This window comes from Stylophora pistillata, chromosome 8, assembly GCF_964205215.1.
Source record: "Stylophora pistillata chromosome 8, jaStyPist1.2, whole genome shotgun sequence".
NCBI classification, from domain to species: Eukaryota; Metazoa; Cnidaria; class Anthozoa; order Scleractinia; family Pocilloporidae; genus Stylophora; species Stylophora pistillata.
Genome location: NC_142526.1, coordinates 20,825,675 through 20,849,367, shown reverse-complemented (window position 1 = coordinate 20,849,367; position 23,693 = coordinate 20,825,675). Strand labels below are relative to the sequence as shown.

The window sequence follows — 23,693 nt, the reverse complement described above, 5'->3', positions numbered from 1 at the left end:
ACAACATACCCTTTCTTTTCAGTAGTGCACGCTGACCAATATCGATGCTGATTCGTCATGTAAAATGGCATTGTCCTAAGAACATGCAGACGAACATGCAAATCTGCACGATGCTATGGCTAGCACGGAATGGCGAACTTTCCTAAGTTCATTTAATTTGAGACTGCCTAAATGCTAACACGGTTTGGGAAGATTGTTCCTCTAGGTTTTAAGGACCTACTGGTGAATACGTGTTTAGAAAATTGAAAAATTGCTACATCAAAGGTAAAGTGACGTCAAGACAGCTGATCATGTTTGGGACAGTACGTGTCCGTTAGGTGAAAGCCGGTCAATGGAACCATTATTACCGGGAGAAACTACAGAATGCTAGAATACATGACCACCGATGTCCAACTAGTCGGTGCACTTTAAAAGTGTTTGAAAAGCGAGGAATTTCGAGCATCTTAGATCCTGTATATAATGAATCAAAGAGTTTCGCTGTAACGCATAACAGCGAGTAGTCAAGTTTTATAACATTATTATTAACATTTAAAGTATTTTAACATTTAATTCTTTTGACATTGTTTTCTTTAAGAATACCGTTGGTAAAAATCAGATCATATACAAGGCTACCAGAAGTTTATATGGTTCTGAGTTGTATTGAGATTTATTCCTGCACTGGCAATGTACAAATGAAATATTTGTATGTTAGAAAAATAATGTATATATTGCTGAATCATTCAAGAAATGTTATACTGCCATCTCCTCTGTTCCACTTCTATTTTATGTGTTGGAATGATTCCTCATTTGTCTGGAGAAAAAAAATTGTATCTGATTCAGATTGGCATATTTTTAGGAATAAAAAAATTTGCCACTTTTTTAAAGGCGTGTTTTGGGATTACTTCTGATCCTTTCTTTAAATAGTGTTTTTTTTTAGTACATAAAACTATTGAAATGTCATAACTGTACTGTGTGAACTAAGCCTATAGTATGATTTTCCTCAAATTATTTGCTAACATTATACTTTTTTTGGTAACAGAGATTTGAAAATGGCAATGCGTGATTTAGTGGAGGGAGAATGTGGGAGTGCTAATCCTTTGATGAAACTGGTGACTCACTTTACACAAGATCAGTCATTTCACCAGGTTAGTATGACTGACAGCTCATGGTTACCTAATTTTGTTCACTTGTTTGAACTGCGGACTTGGTATAACATATTGTATTTTTTTTTTACCCGTTAGCCTTTTACATCCCACGTGCAACAGTTTTATGCATATTGACTTTCTGTTTTCTGTCAGGGGTTTCATTGAAGGCCAGGCACCAGGCAAATTGGCTGGTTGTGACAATGGTTTTGCCCATCTGGTTTAACAATCTGTACAAAAGTTTATCTTATAAAGAAGTTTCGTTCAAAAAGTTTTGCCCGCCTGTGAAAACCAGTTGCCCTCCTGCTGAAAACATTAATGAAACCCCTGTTCTTATACATTTCTTATGATACTGGCAAAGATAATTTCTTCAACAATCAAGAGCTTCTTAAGTTCTTGATCATTTCCCTTATAAGTTATGCTTATGACCTCAATGTTTCATTCATTGTTAACCCTGTGACACCTAGGTAAGAGTGACAAGCATGTAATTTCTCCGTACAATATCAGCCCCAAATCAAACATTAAGGTAACAAGAACATAGAAAGTGATCAGCAACTGAGGAAGTTCTTGGTTGTTAGACAAGTTCTCCTTGAGAACAGTATGGAGAATATACATACTTGAGAACAGTATGGAGAATATGCTTACTGATATTAGAGTGTAAAGGGTCAATTCAATGTTAGTCGGAGGACGTTAAAGAACCCACATCATGAGATTACTGTGAGGTGGTCTGGCCTGTTTACTGGGAATTAGGGGGAGGGGGCATCTGTAAAATTTCTCCTTTGTTGATTGTTAACTGCCACTGGCAGTTTGGAAAAGTCCCCCACACAGTGTTGTAAAGCACATTAGATCATTACATGGTACAAGGCTGTGCTCTAAGAAAAATTGAAGGGAGCCCAGTGCTCTGAAAGTGTGAAATCCAGGGTGCCCAGCATATGCTTCATATGAAAAACCTAAGATTCCTGAGTTGCCCAAGGGCAAAAGTAAGGCGCCAGGGGCCACTGGACGCTGCTAGAGCACAGCCCTGTGGTAAGTGCGCTATAGAAATGGATAAAATTATTATTATTGTTATTTTATTATATTATTAGTCATTTCGAAGGGTTTAATAACTCCCGGAAGTGATTGATGTGTAACATCTCTGAACACCAAGTTCCCATGTCCAATTTACCTGGAAATGTGTAGCAATCAGAAGGGAAGAGTGTTGACAGGATCTTTAGAAGTGTAACAGTTGACACCCCTCAGTCATTTGGAGCTGTAACTGTTGGCACTCATCAATTACAAATCTGCCAGTTATGTTGTAATTTTTTAATAATTTTCAAGGTATTTAAATGTTTACAACCCATGTTGTACTCATTGCATGAATATATGATCTTAGTTGTTTCTGTGAAATTTATTATTTCAATTTTACTGCTAATGATTGTAATTTATATATATATTAGGTGACTCATAAAACATATTTTTTGTTGTATTCTTGTTAACAGGAGGGTCTTGTGCAAGACAGGTTTGGACCTCCCAGAGAATTGGTACGATAATGTTTTTCACAGAAGTCTTAACCTTTAATTGACACCCAGACTTCAGTATGCATATTCTCCTTATTGTTTTCTAATAATTCCAAAGGTGCTAACAGGGAGAATTTGTCAAACAGTGGAGAGCTTCTGAAATTGGTTATCATTTCCTTTAATCTTCTGAACATAATGTGTGATTTAGTAATGATACAGTAACTGGAAATTAGATGCAAGTAACTCTCACGGCTCAAAGGGTTAAAATAAATATTTAGTTCTTATTAACCAAGCGGGAGGTCTGTATGGGAGAATCTTGACCGAGGTCGCCAGTACTGACCGAACGCAGTGAGGTCTGTACCAACGACTGAGGTCAAGATTCTCCCATACAGACCGACCTAGCTCGGTTAATAAGATGTTTATTATATGGCTGTGTCTTTTATGCCAATTTTTTACATTCTTTGTACCTTTTTTTTGTAGACCAGTCTAGATGCCGGTCTAGATGCTGGTCTAGATGGGAAAATCTAGACCGCTTTCAATATTGATTTCAGCCAATCAAATTCATGAATTCGGTAGTTCCTAGTCCTTGTGAGACACAGCCATATAATAATAGTACAATATCAGAACTGAGCAAAGAGTTTTCAGCAATCTGATTGGTCGAGCAGTTCCTTATATGACGCTATATAAACCACTCCACATGGTTTATATAAAATGTTAAAATAAAATGTTAATAAATGTTACTAAAACTGTTATGATTTTAGAAATTTCTCTGTTGTTCAGCTCTGAAATTACACTAAAAAAAAATTACTTGCCCTCAGGTTCGGTGAATATTGTCGAATAATTATGCGACGATATTCACCTCGCCTTCAGCGAATAATTGTTAAATACAGGATGGAGTGTGTCATTGCCTGTTAATTCAATAAGTGAGAGCTATTGCTAAAAAGCATGTGCTTATGATTAATAAATAGATAATACTGACCCTCCCTTAACAAAACTAGGGCACATGCTGCCAAGGCCTTGTAGAAAGTTCTAAGATTAGAAGTGCAAATTGTTTACCTCCTTATTTTATATTCCACATTACAAAACATATCTTTCCTTTTGTGGAAGGGGGAGTTTCCTTTGTCTTTCCTTTTAGTGGGCTAGCTAAGCTGAGTTGCTTCAGGGGTACTGTAGTAACAGTATTTTTTAACTTGACAGGGTGAAAGAGCTTTTCATGAGGCTCAAGAAGACCAGGTATTTGTCTTTAACCTTTGGTTTACAAAGTACTTTAATTTTTTTTTTCTCCTTAACTTAAAATAATCAAAGAAAGTTGAATGAGTAATTTGTGTGATCAGCTATCCTGTGAGAAATGTTGGCTAATAAGCGAAAAAGCAAGTTGTAAATGTTAAGGAATTTTTATTTGAATTAAATACACTAATTGAATGGTTAGTAAATTCATTGAGCTTATCTATTCCTGTTTTAGTTGGTGTCAGAATTTCTTCGTGATCCACGAACGCATGCTCCTCCCCAGTCCTTTCGTATGGGTGATTTGCTTCATGAAATGAAAGAAATTGAACAGCAAAACCAACATCATACCCCAGTTAGAGGTGGGTGTGAAACTATCATCTGATTTGCAAAATATATGTTTCATTACAAGGTGTAGATTTTATCCTGATTGGTACTTGAAGACCTCTTGCTATGATATTATTATTATTAATATTACTATTATTAATATTATTGTGGAGGCGCGGTGGCCTCATGGTTGGTGCGCTCGACTCCTGATCAAGTGGTCGAGGTTCGAGCCCTGGCCAGGACATTTTGTTGTGTGCTTAGGCAAGACGCTTTACTCTCACAGTGCCTCTCTTCACCCAGGTGTATAAATGGGTACCGGCAGATTTAATGCAGGGGGGTAACCCTGCGATGGACTAGCATCCCATCCAGGGGGGAGTAGAAATACTCCTAGTCACTTCATGCTACAGAAACCTGAGTTTAAGCACCAGCCTAATGGGCCACTAGGCTCGTAAACAGACTTTACCTTTATGAATATTATTATTATTAATATTATAATATTTAACCATATTACTATTGATTTGGGAAGGAGGAACTCTGCAGTGATGAGAATGTATGCCTTCTATTGCTGTGACCTGAGTCCAATCACTTATGGCCAAGTTCATGATAGGCTGTTGTCATTGCCTGTATTGAATTTTGATTTCTGTTACTTAGCTCCAGGCATCGCTGATCTGGCATCAAGTGAATGGGCTGCTGAATACATGTCTTCTGAGGTGCAACGAGCAGAAGGTACTCAAATTTAGATGTGATGTTAATGAATGCAGTTAGTGCTATATTTACCTCCTGAAGTGAAAATCATCATTACCAGGTTACGTTTACATCTTTTGTGAAGATGAAGAAGACATGATCATGAAAATAAGAGATGTGGTATTCTCTCAGCCCTTTATGCCTTAAAATCAGTATGCATAATCTCCTTACTGTTTTCTATACAATTTGAAAGTGCTAACGAGGAGAATTTGTTTCACCATCAAGAGCTTCTTTTAATTAGTTGGTGATCATTTCTTTGTTCTGGTGACCTTACTTAAATGAAGGTTGTAATTTTTTATTGAATATTTTGTTGTGGGCTTCCTGGAAAGTAGCTTGTAGTGGTGCCACATTAAATAAAGAACTACTAGTACCACTACCACTACCACTACCACCACCATTGCTACTATTACCACCATTGCTACTACTACCACCATTGCTACTACTACCACCATTGCTACTACTACCACCATTGCTACTACTACCACCATTGCTACTACTACTACCACCACCACCACCACTATCACCACTGCTACCACTACCACCATTGCCACTAATACCATCACTGCCACCACTCCCATCATTGCCACTACTCCCATCATTGCCACTACTGCTATCATTGCCACTACTCCCATCATTGCCACTACTCTCATCATTGCCACTACTACGATCATTGCCACTACTACTATCATTGCCACTATTCCCATCATTGCCACTACTCTCATCATTGCCACTACTACAATCATTGCCACTACTACTATCATTGCCACTACTCCCATCATTGCCACTACTCCTATCATTGCCACTACTCCTATCATTGCCACTACTACTATCATTGCCACTACTACTATCATTGCCACTACTGCTATCATTGTGGCTACTACTATCATTGCCACTACTACTATCATTGCCACTACTCCCATCATTGCCACTACTGCTATCATTGCCACTACTCCTATCATTGCCACTACTACTATCATTGCCACTACTGCTATCATTGTGGCTACTACTATCATTGCCACTACTACTATCATTGCCACTACTCCCATCATTGCCACTACTGCTATCATTGCCACTACTCCCATCATTGCCACTACTCCCATCATTGCCACTACTCCCATCATTGCCACTACTCCCATCATTGCCACTACTCCCATCATTGCCACTACTCCCATCATTGCCACTACTCCCATCATTGCCACTACTGCCATCATTGCCACTACTGCCATCATTGCCACTACTGCCATCATTGCCACTACTGCTATCATTGCCACTACTGCTATCATTGCCACTACTCCCATCATTGCCACTACTGCTATCATTGCCACTACTCCCATCATTGCCACTACTCCCATCATTGCCACTACTCCTATCATTGCCACTACTGCTATCATTGCCACTACTACTATCATTGCCACTACTCCCGTCATTGCCACTATTCCCATCATTGCCACTACTGCTATCATTGCCACTACTCCCATCATTGCCACTACTGCTATCATTGCCACTACTCCCGTCATTGCCACTACTCCCATCATTGCCACTACTCCCGTCATTGCCACTACTGCTATCATTGCCACTACTCCCATCATTGCCACTACTCCCATCATTGCCACTACTGCTATCATTGCCACTACTGCTATCATTGCCACTACTCCCATCATTGCCACTACTGCTATCATTGCCACTACTCCCATCATTGCCACTACTGCTATCATTGCCACTACTCCCATCATTGCCACTACTCCCATCATTGCCACTACTCCTATCATTGCCACTACTGCTATCATTGCCACTACTACTATCATTGCCACTACTCCCGTCATTGCCACTATTCCCATCATTGCCACTACTGCTATCATTGCCACTACTCCCATCATTGCCACTACTGCTATCATTGCCACTACTCCCGTCATTGCCACTACTCCCATCATTGCCACTACTCCCGTCATTGCCACTACTGCTATCATTGCCACTACTCCCATCATTGCCACTACTCCCATCATTGCCACTACTGCTATCATTGCCACTACTGCTATCATTGCCACTACTCCCATCATTGCCACTACTGCTATCATTGCCACTACTCCCATCATTGCCACTACTGCTATCATTGCCACTACTCCCATCATTGCCACTACTCCCATCATTGCCACTACTGGTATCATTGCCACTACTGCTATCATTGCGACTACTCCCATCATTGCCACTACTGCTATCATTGCCACTACTGCTATCATTGCCACTACTCCCATCATTGCCACTACTGCTATCATTGCCACTACTCCCATCATTGCCACTACTCCTATCATTGCCACTACTGCTATCATTGCCACTACTCCTATCATTGCCACTACTCCTATCATTGCCACTACTCCCATCATTGCCACTACTGCTATCATTGCCACTACTCCCATCATTGCCACTACTGCTATCATTGCCACTACTCCCATCATTGCCACTACTCCCATCATTGCCACTACTCCCATCATTGCCACTACTGCTATCATTGCCACTACTGCTATCATTGCCACTACTCCCATCATTGCCACTACTCCCATCATTGCCACTACTGCTATCATTGCCACTACTGCTATCATTGCCACTACTCCCATCATTGCCACTACTGCTATCATTGCCACTACTCCCATCATTGCCACTACTCCTATCATTGCCACTACTGCTATCATTGCCACTACTGCTATCATTGCCACTACTCCCATCATTGCCACTACTCCCATCATTGCCACTACTGCTATCATTGCCACTACTGCTATCATTGCCACTACTCCCATCATTGCCACTACTGCTATCATTGCCACTACTCCCATCATTGCCACTACTGCTATCATTGCCACTACTCCCATCATTGCCACTACTCCCATCATTGCCACTACTGGTATCATTGCCACTACTGCTATCATTGCGACTACTCCCATCATTGCCACTACTCCTATCATTGCCACTACTGCTATCATTGCCACTACTCCCATCATTGCCACTACTGCTATCATTGCCACTACTCCCATCATTGCCACTACTCCCATCATTGCCACTACTCCTATCATTGACACTACTCCTATCATTGCCACTACTCCTATCATTGCCACTACTCCTATCATTGCCACTACTCCTATCATTGCCACTACTCCTATCATTGCCACTACTCCCATCATTGCCACTACTGCTATCATTGCGACTACTCCCGTCATTGCCACTACTCCCATCATTGCCACTACTCCCGTCATTGCCACTGCTGCTATCATTGCCACTACTCCCATCATTGCCACTACTCCCATCATTGCCACTACTGCTATCATTGCCACTACTGCTATCATTGCCACTACTCCCATCATTGCCACTACTCCCATCATTGCCACTACTCCCATCATTGCCACTACTCCCATCATTGCCACTACTCCCATCATTGCCACTACTCTCATCATTGCCACTACTCCCATCATTGCCACTACTCCCATCATTGCCACTACTCCCATTATTGCCACTACTGCTATCATTGCCACTACTCCTATCATTGCCACTACTCCTATCATTGCCACTACTCCTATCATTGCCAGTGCTGTTATCATTGCCACTACTGCTATCATTGCCACTACTACTATCATTGTGGCTACTACTATCATTGCCACTACTACTCTCATTGCCACTACTCCCATCATTGCCACTACTCCCATCATTGCCACTACTGCTATCATTGCCACTACTCCCATCATTGCCACTACTCTCATCATTGCCACTACTCCCATCATTGCCACTACTCCCATCATTCCCACTACTGCTATCATTGCCACTACTGCTATCATTGCCACTACTCCCATCATTGCCACTACTGCTATCATTGCCACTACTCCCATCATTGCCACTACTGCTATCATTGCCACTACTCCCATCATTGCCACTACTCCCATCATTGCCACTACTGGTATCATTGCCACTACTGCTATCATTGCGACTACTCCCATCATTGCCACTACTGCTATCATTGCCACTACTGCTATCATTGCCACTACTCCCATCATTGCCACTACTGCTATCATTGCCACTACTCCCATCATTGCCACTACTCCCATCATTGCCACTACTCCTATCATTGCCACTACTGCTATCATTGCCACTACTCCCATCATTGCCACTACTCCTATCATTGCCACTACTCCCATCATTGCCACTACTGCTATCATTGCCACTACTCCCATCATTGCCACTACTGCTATCATTGCCACTACTCCCATCATTGCCACTACTCCCATCATTGCCACTACTCCCATCATTGCCACTACTGCTGTTATTGCCACTACTGCTATCATTGCCACTACTCCCATCATTGCCACTACTCCCATCATTGCCACTACTGCTATCATTGCCACTACTGCTATCATTGCCACTACTCCCATCATTGCCACTACTGCTATCATTGCCACTACTCCCATCATTGCCACTACTCCTATCATTGCCACTACTGCTATCATTGCCACTACTGCTATCATTGCCACTACTTCCATCATTGCCACTACTCCCATCATTGCCACTACTGCTATCATTGCCACTACTGCTATCATTGCCACTACTCCCATCATTGCCACTACTGCTATCATTGCCACTACTCCCATCATTGCCACTACTGCTATCATTGCCCTTACTCCCATCATTGCCACTACTGCTATCATTGCCACTACTCCAATCATTGCCACTACTGCCATCATTGCCACTACTGCCATCATTGCCACTACTCCTATCATTGCCACTACTGCTATCATTGCCACTACTGCCATCATTGCCGCTACTGCCATCATTGCCGCTACTACCATCATTGCCGCTACTCCCATCATTGCCACTACTCCCATCATTGCCACTACTCCCATCATTGCCACTACTGCCATCATTGCCACTACTGCCATCATTGCCACTACTGCTATCGTTGCCACTACTCCCATCATTGCCAGTACTCCCATCATTGCCACTACTGCTATCATTGCCACTACTCCCATCATTGCCACTATTCCCATCATTGCCACTACTGCTATCATTCCCACTACTCCCATCATTGCAACTATTCCCGTCATTGCCACTACTGCTATCATTGCCACTACTCGCATCATTGCCACTACTCCCATCATTGCCACTACTGCTATCATTGCCACTACTCCCATCATTGCCACTACTCCCATCATTGCCACTACTCCCATCATTGCTACTACTCCCATCATTGCCACTACTCCCATCATTGCCACTACTGCTATCATTGCCACTACTGCTATCATTGCCACTACTCCCATCATTGCCACTACTCCCATCATTGCCACTACTGCTATCATTGCCACAACTCCCATCATTGCCACTACTGCTATCATTGCCAGTACTCCCATCATTGGCACTACTCCCATCATTGCCACTACTGCTCTCATTCCCACTACTCCCATCATTGCCACTACTGCTATCATTGCCACTACTCCCATCATTGCCAGTACTGCTATCATTGCCAGTACTGCCATCATTGCCACTACTCCCATCATTGCCACCACTATGATCATTGCTACCACTACTCCCATCATTGCCACTGCTCCCATCATTGCCACTACTCCCATCATTGCCACTACTGCTATCATTGCCACTACTGCTATCATTGCCACTACTCCCATCATTGCCACTACTTCCATTATTGCCACTACGGCTATCGTTGCCACTACTCCCATCATTGTCATTACTGCTATCATTGCCACTACTCCAATCATTGCCACTACTGCCATCATTGCCACTACTCCCATCATTGCCACTACTCCTATCATTGCCACTACTGCTATCATTGCCACTACTGCTATCATTGCCTCTACTGCTATCATTGCCGCTACTACTATCATTGCCGCTACTCCCATTATTGCGACTACTCCCATCATTGCCACTACTCCCATCATTGCCACTACTGCCATCATTGCCACTACTGCCATCATTGCCACTACTGCTATCATTGCCACTACTCCCATCATTGCCACTACTCCCATCATTGCCACTACTGCTATCATTGCCACTACTCCCATCATTGCCACTATTCCCATCATTGCCACTACTGCTATCATTGCCACTACTCCCATCATTGCCACTATTCCCGTCATTGCCACTACTGCTATCATTGCCACTACTCGCATCATTGCCACTACTCCCATCATTGCCACTACTGCTATCATTGCCACCACTCTCATCATTGCCACTACTCCCATCATTGCCACTACTCTCATCATTGCTACTACTCCCATCATTGCCACTACTCCCATCATTGCCACTACTGCTATCATTGCCACTACTGCTATCATTGCCACTACTCCCATCATTGCCACTACTCCCATCATTGCCACTACTGCCATCATTGCCACAACTCCCATCATTGCCACTACTGCTATCATTGCCAGTACTCCCATCATTGGCACTACTCCCATCATTGCCACTACTGCTCTCATTGCCACTACTCCCATCATTGCCACTACTGCTATCATTGCCAGTACTGCCATCATTGCCACTACTCCCATCATTGCCACCACTATGATCATTGCTACCACTACTATCATTGCCACTACTCCCATCATTGCCACTGCTCCCATCATTGCCACTACTCCTATCATTGCCACTACTGCTATCATTGCCACTACTGCTATCATTGCCACTACTCCCATCATTGCCACTACTTCCATTATTGCCACTACGGCTATCGTTGCCACTACTCCCATCATTGTCATTACTGCTATCATTGCCACTACTCCCATCATTGCCACTACTACAATCATTGCCACTACTACTCTCATTGCCACTACTCCCATCATTGCCACTACTCCCATCATTGCCACTACTCCCATCATTTCCACTACTTCCATCATTGCCACTACTACGATTGTCACTACTCCCATCATTGCCACTACTCCCATTATTGCCACTACTCCCATCATTGCCACTACTATCATCATTGCCACTACTACGATCATTGCCACTACTACTATCATTGCCACTACTCCCATCATTGCCACTACTTCCATCATTGCCACTACTCCCATCATTGCCACTACTCCCATCATTGCCACTGCTACGATCATTGCCACTGCTACGATCATTGCCACTACTACTATCATTGCCACTACTCCCATCATTGCCACTACTCCCATTATTGCCACTACTCCCATCATTGCCACTACTCCCATCATTGCCACTATTCCCATCATTGCCACTACTCCCATCATTGCCACTATTCCCATCATTGCCACTACTCCCATCATTGCCACTACTACTATCATTGCCACTACTCTTATCATTGCCACTACTCCTATCATTGCCAGTACTGTTATCATTGCCACTACTCCCATCATTGCCACTACTTCCATCATTGCCACTACTCCCATCATTGCCACTGCTACGATCATTGCCACTGCTACGATCATTGCCACTACTACTATCATTGCCACTACTCCCATCATTGCCACTACTCCCATCATTGCCACTACTCCCATCATTGCCACTACTCCCATCATTGCCACTATTCCCATCATTGCCACTACTCCCATCATTGCCACTACTCCCATCATTGCCACTACTCCCATCATTGCCACTACTCCTATCATTGCCACTACTCCTATCATTGCCACTACTCCTATCATTGCCAGTACTGTTATCATTGCCACTACTCCCATCATTGCCACTACTTCCATCATCTCCACTACTTCCATCATTGCCACTACTACTATCATTGCCACTACTTCCATCATGTCCACTACTTCCATCATTGCCACTACTACTATCATTGCCACTACTTCCATCATCTCCACTACTCCCATCATTGCCACTACTCCCATCATTGCCACTACTCCCATCATTGCCACTACTACTATCATTGCCACTACTTCCATCATCTCCACTACTTCCATCATTGCCACTACTACTATCATTGCCACTACTTCCATCATCTCCACTACTTCCATCATTGCCACTACTACTATCATTGCCACTACTTCCATCATCTCCACTACTCCCATCATTGCCACTACTCCCATCATTGCCACTACTCCCATCATTGCCACTACTCCCATCATTGCCACTACTACTATCATTGCCACTACTCCTATCATTGCCACTACTCCTATCATTGCCACTACTCCTATCATTGCCAGTACTGTTATCATTGCCACTACTCCCATCATTGCCACTACTTCCATCATCTACACTACTTCCATCATTGCCACTACTACTATCATTGCCACTACTTCCATCATCTCCACTACTTCCATCATTGCCACTACTCCCATCATTGCCACTACTACTATCATTGCCACTACTCCTATTATTGCCACTACTGCTATCATTGCCACTACTGCTATCATTGCCACTACTCCCATCATTGCCACTACTCCCATCATTGCCACTACTGCTATCATTGCCACTACTGCTATCATTGCCACTACTGCTATCATTGCCACTACTGCTATCATTGCCACTACTGCTATCATTGCCACTACTGCTATCATTGCCACTACTGCTATCATTGCCACTACTGCTATCATTGCCACTACTGCTATCATTGCCACTACTGCTATCATTGCCACTACTGCTATCATTGCCACTACTCCCATCATTGCCACTACTCCCATCATTGCCACTACTCCCATCATTGCCACTACTGCTATCATTGCCACTACTGCTATCATTGCCACTACTGCTATCATTGCCACTCCTTTCATCATCTCCACTACTTCCATCATTGCCACTATTCCCATCATTGCCACTACTCCTATCATTGCCACTACTGCTATCATTGCCACTACTACGATTATTGTCACTACTCCCATCATTGCCACTACTCCCATCATTGCCACTACTCCCATCATTGCCACTACTCCCATCATTGCCACTACTCCTATCATTGCCAGTACTGTTATCATTGCCACTACTGCTATCATTGCCACTACTACTATTATTGCCACTACTACTATCATTGCTATGGGTCAAACCTTAAATCATATATGGACCCCACTCACGATTCAAGTGTTGATAAAGTCTCCTTAACAAGAGGGTTGCTTCTAATCAAAAGTCTTTCATAATTATGTGTTTTGTTTTCAGAGTGGTCAAAAGAATATGTACATGAAGAAAGATTTCAGCCAAGAGCAGGTACTTTACCTTTAGTTTTTTTAGCTCATAGACATACTTGGAACATACTGATCATAAGGTAATGACATCACTTACATTATAACCCTTTCACTCCCAAGATCTGAATGTAAAATTCTCCCCTCTAGCTGCTGCACATTTCCTTAGGAATTAGTTATAAGAATCTGGTGTTAGATCAATATTACAACTCCTACCTGATGAGTTTGAGTATTCTCATTACGTATTTTCCAGAAAATGTATGGATATTACAGGAAGAAATTACGTGTTGATTATTTCTGGGAGGTAACCCTAACCCTAAGACTAATTGGATATTTTCTGATGGGACAGGTCTCCATGATTTTCCAACTAAATGGGCAGATGAATACCTGGAGCATGTTAGGTGAGAGACTTAATGTTTACACATTATGGATTTCTAAAACTTAATTTTTCATTATGGTTTCAAATGTATGAAGTATTGACCACTTTCATAAATGGCTGCCACATTAATATTCTTTTGTTTAAATTTAAATTAGCCTTTCTGGCCTCGCTTGAGATAATGCATTCTTTTGAATTTTTTAGTCGAGAACGAGGCCAGAAAGGCTAATTTAAATTTAAACAAAACATTAATCTGGCAGCCATTTATGAAAGTGGTCTATCATTTCATTTTTTTTTAATAGGGATATGGGACACGAGGGCCTGGATGATGCAGCATGGTTAGTGTGTAATTTATTTGGTCTTTTAAATGAAACATTCAAAAGATCACATATTTTGATCATATTTGTTTTTTAAGGGTAAATGAATATAAGCAAGAAGGTGAAAATGCTGAACTTTCCAAGACGGCTGGGGAGCTGCTTGAAAATGCTGAGGATCCAAAGTTTGCAAACTCAAAAGTAATTACCAGCTCTTTATCAGTTTCAATAATTTTGAAGTACTGTAGCTGTAGAGAAGTCTTTCCTGAGTCAAATTACTGCAAAAGTAGAAATTTTCTCAATACTATCAATTTTACCAAAACTGCAAAGGAAAACTTCGTATAATTTAGTTACTTAATAGACTTTTGACCTTGGACTAACCACATGAATTCCTCTAATTTTTAAATTATTAAATATTAAAATATTAATTATTAATATTAATATTGATATTAGATATTAATTCAGTATCAATAGTAAGGAGAATTTTTATGTTGAACTCCCTGCTTTCTTGAAAATTCCTATTAGTTAATTATTTTTTTTCTCCTTTCCAGTTTATGAAGTTTGTAAAGAAACTAAGAGATGGTGAATATACAATTGAAAATAACCAGGCATGTTGAAAAAATCTTTTTTTATTCCAAATTTTTTAAAATAGCGATATTTTTCCATTTTTATAATCATCTCACTAAGGACTGGTAATTTTACTTGAAATAAGGATTGTTCCATTATTTGGGATAAAAAGAAAATGATATACAGTATATTTTGAGTTCAGCCTAAAACTTCTCCTCGCTTCATGTCTCGCATTTTCTATAGCTCTAATTTTCGGGATGCTCTTACTCTAAGCTGATGGAAGTGTTGGAGGGTAGATGACGTGATGGTATCTATCTAGGGGTCACCCTAGCAACTTAACCTTAGCCCTTGTAGATAAATGCCACAGGTTCTACGCCACAATATCGAATGCACAGATAAAAATTTTACCGAAGAAATGTGTATGAAGGTGTGATTGAACTGAAAACAAATGAATAGAAAAATCTAACGACAAAATCTCGCCAAAAACAGCTAAACGAAGTAATAACGAACTTACAATCTGTGGCGTATCCAGGTCAATGAAACTCTTAGAAAAGAGCAACTTGGACGCTAGCAAAAACTAACGTGGACGACAATGGAGGGCTACTTAGTCGGAATCAACTTAATGACAAGAACTGTCGAATAAATCAAACGTATACTGATTAGAGCTCCTAATGAAGGCTTGTTCGCAGGCTGGAATTAGAGATGACTCCGGTGGTATCAGCGGTGTTTATCTTGATTTGCCGTCCTCAGGTAATAGACACAAGGACTGGGCGGGAAGTTGATGAAGACACTGAGGCTGCGGGAGAGTGGGTCGATGAGTATGAGAAATTTAGGGCAACTGAGGCTGATGATTGGATCAAAGAGTTAACATCCGCAGCCAATGAACAAAAGGTATGTAGTCACATAATACGACCATCTTCAGAATGACTACATAATGACCGAATTAACGACTGTTTGAAGGTTTCTGTCTTTTTAAAGACCTTTCGTCAATGAAGAAAAAAAAATACTTCACAAAAGGCGCCTTAGCTCAGCTCTCTCTGCAAGTTTTCTCAGAGAACAGTTGATTAAATGGATTGAACCTGATTATTAACCGGATGATCTGAATTATTAAACATGATTATTTGCAGTCGAATTTGGATTTTTGGGATCGCCTGGAAGGAGAGTGGGATGACCTAATAAGGTAAGGTAAAGATGGGTCATTCATCTTGATTGGTTCTTACTTATGATCTATGGGAAGAAATCCTAAATGCTAAAAGGGATTATTAATTAATATTTTCAGAGGGGTTTTTGAAGAAAAATCGCTTGATTCAGTGAGGGATATTTTGTAGTTGTCTTAATGTCTTAAAGATTCTGTGAATACACCATAGCTATTCTGTGGCTGTTCAGCTATAATGTTGTTCGTGTTGCGGTTGGTTTTGTTTCAGACGCGATGGTGAAGACGCTCATTCCTGGTACAGTGAAAGTAACGCTGCAGTTAACAAGGTTAGTTTTACATAGCCTGGCGATAGTAACAGCGAACCGATAACAAGAGGAAGGCCTCTGTCAACAGACCCAAACTCGATAACACGAGAGAGGCCTGGGTGAACAGACCCAAACTCGATAACAAGATGGAGGCCTGGGTGAGCAGATCCAAACTAAATAACACGAGAGAGGCCTGGGGGGAACAGAACCAAACTCGATAACAAGAGGGATGCCTGGGTGAAAATACCTAAACTTCTCTCAGTAGAGTACGACCTGCAAAAATTGACCAGTCACAACGCGTGTATTAACTGAGAGATATCTTAAGTTATGTTAAGCCTTTGTTACTCTTCTTTACAGGAGTACACGTTTGAAGAAGATAATCCGCTAATAGATCATCCAAACCCGTTTGAGGAGGGACTGAAAAAGCTAAAAGAAGGAGACTTGATCAGTGCCATTTTGTTATTTGAAGCAGAGGTATGGTTTACTTCTGTTGTTTTCCTTTCTTTCCTGTAGGTATGTACGCACAGCAACATCAAGCAATATACTCGATTTTGATTATAAACGGGTCAAACGCAACACAGCTCTTTGGGACTGGTGACTAGGGGGGACTTTTCGTCTGATTGGTTGAGGAGTTGATGTCAGTTTTCTGGGCCAAGCGTTGAGCAAAGCAATTCTGCATCTCGGTTTTGCTTCTCGATTTTGATTGTTAACGGGTCTAACAACTATACAAAATACCTTTTCGGGACTCAACTTGTGAGACTTGTGCATCTGATCGGTTGAAGAATTGACGAAGTTTCATGGGCAGTCCTTGAGCGAAGTACCTTACATCTCAAGACGATCACGGACTACTTTTGACGCTCATTAGGCAGTTGCCCTTTGGAAAACTCGCGAGTGTGTTATTCATCACTGATTTTTCACAGTTACTTCTGGTAAATCACCAACCATTTTTGTCCTTTATAAATTTTGCAGATTTCATTTAGGAAGCTTATTTGCGTCACTATCTTAAGAATTGTCAGGTATTCTTTAAAGACCGCGTTTAAAGAAGTGAATTGTTGATGTTGCTCTGATGCAATTTCAGGTTAAGCAGAGACCAGAACATGCTGAGGTTAGTTGATACAAAATAATGTTTTCCTTCCTTAAAATTTAAAAACTTCCCTATGTTACAATGTAACTCGAACTGTGCGGAGAGCCTGCGCCCGCGATCGTTTCTTGCACAGGAGGCTGAGTCTACCCTGCTTTGAAACTCCAACTAAACATCTAGCAACGCAAGCAGGTTACACCTGACTTGAAAGATCAGTGTGCCAGTTTAAGTCAAGCTGGTTGAACTGCTCGAGGCATGTTTTGTACTCATGCGGAATTGACTTTTACAAACAGGAATAACGTCAATCGAGTTTGGTACCAGCTGTCCCTTGGTAACACTGTTTCCTAAAATTTCCCTTCTTGTTTGCAGGCGTGGCAGTATTTGGGAACAAGTCAAGCAGAAAACGAGCAAGATATTGCAGCCATAATTGCTTTGAACAAGTAAGCGCTAAGAGTGAAAACAGATTTGTTCAATTCCTGATGACTTTCGACACTCGATTGAAAATTCCTTATGTACTAAGTAGGAAGAATGAAGGGGTGCAAATGATATATTTTGTCTTTATAGGTGCCTCGAATCACAGCCGGATAATTTGACAGCACTTATGGCTCTGGCAGTGAGTTACACCAACGAATCCATGCAATCACAGGTAACTTACTTACCTGTTCACAGAAGAAAGTTTTGTGTTATTTAAGTTGTAATCTTTTTTGTTTGTTCTCGAAAACAATTTCACTTCAACTTTTCCTAGAAAGACCAGACTTGAAAAATTGCGCTGATGAACTCAAGGGACGGCGTTGAAATTTCATGAGCTGTCAGATTTCCCTTAAATGACTAGGAACGTATCTTAATGGAGTGTATTAAATCCAAAACTAAATTAATCACAACAGCCAAACAAAACAAAAAAATATCATAGTGAGAAATCTGTGTTGAAAGAGAACAAACTCTCTGAAGCGCGGGGGAAGGCTGGTGACCAAGCTACAACTGGTTTTGGTTTGCATCTAATTGAATTACAAAGCGTAATAGAGCGCTTTTCGATTGAGTGTCGTAAAACCAAAACCATTGTAATCACATCGGCCGATCAGAATGAAAGACGCTACCTTTTAGAGCCACTGAGAACTTAAATTAAAAACAACCATACTGCTTAAAGCGCGGGGAAAACGCGGGTGACTAAGTCGTGATTGGTTTTAGTATTGCATCTGATTGGTCCAGAGGCTGGCGCGAGTTTTCTGGGCCAGTCACAAAGCAAAGTAAAGCAAAGACAAAGTTATTCCAGATTTCTTTCGACATTCAGTTTTAAAATTGCTCTAAAGATAAACCACTACAATCGTGGATTACTCTCTGCTCCCAATTGGAAGGTGCTCTAACTACCTTAGGATTGGCCTGACATGATAATCTCCTCTTGAGTTGTGTACGAGGACTCGCACGGTGCAAGACGTATCTCTCTGAAGAGGATTTATTTTCTCTAAAATATTTTGAAAAATATTTTTTTCAGGCTTGTCGAACCTTAAAGGCTTGGTTAAAGGCTAACCCACGGTGAGTATGATATACTGTAAATAGTGAAACAAGCGGGTAGGTTTCTTGAGAAGCTGTGGTACTGCATCATTAGGGGGGGGGGGTATTAAAGAGGAAGGTGTTCGCTCTGACGAAGGGCTAACGTTCGAAAGGTCAGCTTTAGAAAATGTTTATGGTGGCTAATTTAAATTATGAACTCATTTGTTAGAACCAAATTAATTTATAATGATTATTGAAATGGTGATGTTTATTTGCAAAGGGCTGGACGCCCTCTCCTGGATCTAGCATCAAACAACATGCTTGTGATGTTCTATTACGTGTAACTTACACTTGCAGGAAGTAACTGTTTGACGTTATTACATTGTCAGGTACAATGACCTAGTGGCTAATGAACCCGCGGAATCAGAGACCGGTGCGCGGTCGCGGTTAGTGACGTCATCTATCATGTCTTCGGAGATGTACAATGAGATAAGAGACTTGTATATAACAGCTGCACAAAGGGCTCCAGTGAATGATATTGACGCAAATGTACAGGTAAGCTATGGTAGCCGTTCAATATGTTTGTACTTGAGCAAAAAAGTTTTGGGTCTAGTACATCAACTCGAAGCTCACTAGTAAACTTTTCGTGTAAAAGAAAATTTTAAAAGGCGAACAAAATTTTTCTTTGGTTCAAATTGCCCCATTTGGTCTTTCTTTCTTAAATAGTTCCATCAGAAAAGTATTTTACTTGTGTGATCGAACTATGTACAGAAGTTGAAAAAACTAGTTTACCTGTAAGCCTCGCTACTGTGTGCTCGGCCAAGTTTTTTTTTTTTTTTTAGTTCAAGCCCTCCAATCCAACTTATGATTGCGCGTATATCATTTATTGGTTCTCCAACTTAACATCTTAATTGCACCCTTTTAAAGTAGCAGGACTAGTTTCCCAGAATTCCTCCCAACCCTGTTCACCGCGCGACTTACTTTTATCGCCGTTGTAAGTTTTTTTTTTTAATTTTTTCTCCTCTTCCCTCCCCTCACAGGTCGGTCTCGGAGTTTTGTTTAACTTGTCTGGGGAGTATGACAAGGCGGTTGATTGTTTCCAAGCAGGGTTGCACGCCCTGCCAAATGATGCTCTTCTATGGAACAGATTAGGAGCCACGTTGGCGAACGGCGGGCGCAGTGAGGAAGCAGTCGATGCATACAGACATGCGCTGAATCTTAGCCCGGGGTTTATCCGGTGTCGATACAATTTGGGAATTAGCTGCATTAACTTGAATGCTCACAGACAAGCGGTGGATCACCTGCTAACTGCGTTGAATATGCAGAGAAAGGTATTGTCTATCCCTAATAAGGAGATACTCAGATTTCATTTGTCAGTGGTGAGCAAGGACTAGGTTAAATTGCAGGATGAAGTACTCTTAATGACAAAAGAAACCCCGCTAGTGAGTTTTTCCGTGCGAAATACTCGAGCTTAGTTGCCGCAGCGTTAGGCTTTAAGAAGTCATTTTCTCTCGGAGCGTGGTATTTCAGTAGATGGAATATTTGTTAAGTGAAGCGGAGTATGGTACTGGTTAAATAGTCAACCTATGACGTATACGTAGTCAAGGTCAGCTCAGGCTCGCCAAAAGTGCCAAAACCCTGTTACAACGTCCTTAGTCACAGAACTGTCACAAAGTAGTTTCTGTATTTAGCCATCACCAAAAACTACCGGACTAGTAAATGCACCCATAAATTTATGAAAATATGAAGTGGTGCTTTGTTTCTGTTTGGCTCCAAACGTTTCACCTATGCCATTTCCTTACTTCGCGGAAAACTGCTCATAGAATAATTCTGTGTAAGCGTCGCGGGATTGTCCTTAACTTACATCTATTCGAATACCACTCCTTACCCAGGGTACAGTTGGACCAGGAGCGGCGGTCTCTACGATGTCCGACAACATTTGGTCGACACTGCGCATGACTCTGTCACTTATGGGTAAATCTGACCTTCATAGAGCAGTCGATACACGTGATTTGGATCATCTTAACGCAGTATTTCACACGGATTCACACAATGATGGAGCGATTACTGTTTAAACTTTACAAGCGTGACAATCGTGTCATTTTTGGGAGGAGCGCCATCAGTATTCGATTGCTCTTTGAGGAAAATTGTATCCAAGAAGGTTTTGTCTTCGGCGACTTTTGGGTAAAATTTGAAAGATATTTCGAAGTGGTGTGTGCAAGTGGCCTCCAACAACAGCAAAAATCCACAGCAACATTAGCTATAACTGCTTCTCATTGAGGAAGATGGAAAAATTTATGATGAGAAGACGTCATTCACAAGAAAGTTTATTAACTTTTCATCGACTTGAAAGCGCCGACCTTAAACTAGGAATGGAAACCTGAGTGCAACTTACATGAGGACAGTTGCTAAGGAGTGGCTCGTGTGCCAAATGCTAATTTTATCAATTGAGGTCAATGCAATGCAATATTTAAAGGGATTGATATATGATGTATGTTTATTAGGCTCTTTTAACATCCATGATATTTTTAATGTAAGCCATGTGTGGACAAGAAAAGGAGGGGTTTTTCAAGAAATCCAAGTGCTTTTTTTGTGCAAATGAAGTGAAATAAATTTTGTGCAAAACAACAAAGAAATGAGTTTATAGTGTGTTCATTTATGATTTCCTCCGATTAATTTAGTGTGATCAGTTGCAGACTCAGTCAAAATGGCGCTCTAGTTGAGACGACTTTTAGTTCATGGGAGAAGCAACCAGGAAAAAGGGAACAAAAAGAAAGTTGGAAATGCTTGTTTTAATTACAGTTAGTTGTAACTACAAAACGGGAGGGAGGTGGAAGTGTTTTCAGCAAAAAGTTGGAAAATGTGTGATGTATTTCGGGATTTTTGTGTCTAAGCATAATTCAGCTACTTACAAGACCAGTGCTCTGACAAACGGCTAACAAAGGTCAGCTGTAAAAACTCTTTACGGGCCAATCAACATTATCAACTCAGCTAATAAAACAAATTATCTTGTAACTCCCCCCCCCCCCCTCTAACCGACGCAGCATTATCATTTCCAAGTGGGCACTTTGGCATAGAATATAAGTGTTCGTATGATTTCACTTAAGAAGACTTAGGTAATTGCTGCTTTCGGTATTTTTCTCGTAAGTATTTTCAGCACAAGCTTTAACTCAGAAAGGACAGATATGTGTTTTATAGTCATTGGTAAACCAAGGAACGTTTGCAAAACAAATTCAAGGGAAATAAAGCAACCGTTTAATAAAGAACTGAGTGTAATTGACTCGCCCTATTAACACTTTAATCCATAAGATTGAAGAACATCTAATTTCTCCCCACTATATCACTGATAAGTCAAACAGTACAGTCCCAAGAATAAAGGAATTTAGTCGCTATCTGAGTAACTTCTGGATCGTTAAACAAATTCTCCTTGTCGGGACCAAAGGAAATGCATAGAAAGGAGTATGGAGAATATGGACACTGATGTTAAGGTGTAAAGGGTTAGCACTCGATGCCTCTTTGCTTTCCGATAGGCCTTTATAGATTATGCTAGCATAATGTTTGGCATAATTTGAGCAAACTGGCATAATTTCTGCCAAGTAGCAATGCTAGCGTAATTCACATATTTTGATAATTATCGGATCATTTTTGATGCTACAATTTGATCATTGTTCATCTCTACTCCCAAGCACTCTGTGACGTTATTCGATGTTTTAAGTTTTAGTTCAAGTAGTAGCATTTGTAGTTTACTGTGAATCACTGAGCGGCGTCTGTAACTGTCTGGGCCCGGGTCTGGAGTGCACCGGAACCGGAAGTCACATTGTAGACCATGTATAGTCTAGTACTAGTGTACATGTTCACATGAACCACATGTTTATTTGAATTTCATTGTGGACTTGTTGCGTTTCTTTCCTGTAGGCTAACGGCTTCTAATTAAAAAATGAATTTTTTGGACTTATTTGCAATTTTTTCAAAGAGCATAATTTTAAAAAAGGGGCATAATTTGGAAAAAAAAAAGAGCATTATTTTAGCATAATTTCGCCAAAAAAAAAGCAATGCTACCAGCATAATATGCTACTTTTAATAGCATAATCTGTAAAGGCCTACTGTCTGAAAACCAGTGATTACTGAAAGATACCAGTGCCATCGTTGATCTTGCTGGTTTTGACCCTATGTTTTTGGCTTTTCTTGTTTTTCTTTTTTGTGTGTTGTGTTTATTTCAGCAACCTGTGTTGTCTGCACAGAATCTGACCGAAAGTCTTTTAACTCGCAGTTAACAAGGAAAGAAGACCTGTGAAGGGAAAGAATCTTGTCAGTCGTAGTCTAACCAATCAGGATCTTTTATAGAGCCCGCGTGTTCGGA

At 41.1% G+C, this 23,693-nt stretch overlaps 1 protein-coding gene across 4 annotated transcripts; it reads left to right on the top strand.

The window, feature by feature from the left end:
* Nucleotides 1–44: 44 nt before the first annotated feature.
* Nucleotides 45–21,969, top strand: LOC111324247 (peroxisomal targeting signal 1 receptor). 4 transcript variants are annotated; one of them, XM_088731959.1, is made up of 22 exons: nt 45–264; nt 1,019–1,124; nt 2,600–2,641; nt 3,815–3,850; nt 4,080–4,203; nt 4,820–4,894; nt 14,024–14,071; nt 14,396–14,447; nt 14,725–14,760; nt 14,838–14,937; nt 15,288–15,344; nt 16,054–16,194; nt 16,425–16,483; nt 16,728–16,785; nt 17,122–17,238; nt 17,843–17,869; nt 18,215–18,285; nt 18,410–18,491; nt 19,335–19,375; nt 19,723–19,888; nt 20,374–20,664; nt 21,226–21,969. In XM_088731959.1, the coding sequence occupies exons 2-22, from the start codon at nt 1,029–1,031 to the stop codon at nt 21,406–21,408; spliced, it is 1,902 nt and encodes a 633-aa protein (XP_088588085.1). In that variant the 5' UTR covers nt 45–264; nt 1,019–1,028; the 3' UTR covers nt 21,409–21,969. The 4 variants fall into 4 exon arrangements, with proteins under 4 accessions (XP_088588085.1, XP_022783492.2, XP_022783493.2 ...); XM_022927757.2 differs by having other exon boundaries at nt 46–264; nt 16,431–16,483; XM_022927758.2 differs by lacking the exon at nt 15,288–15,344 and having other exon boundaries at nt 47–264; nt 16,431–16,483.
* Nucleotides 21,970–23,693: the final 1,724 nt, after the last annotated feature.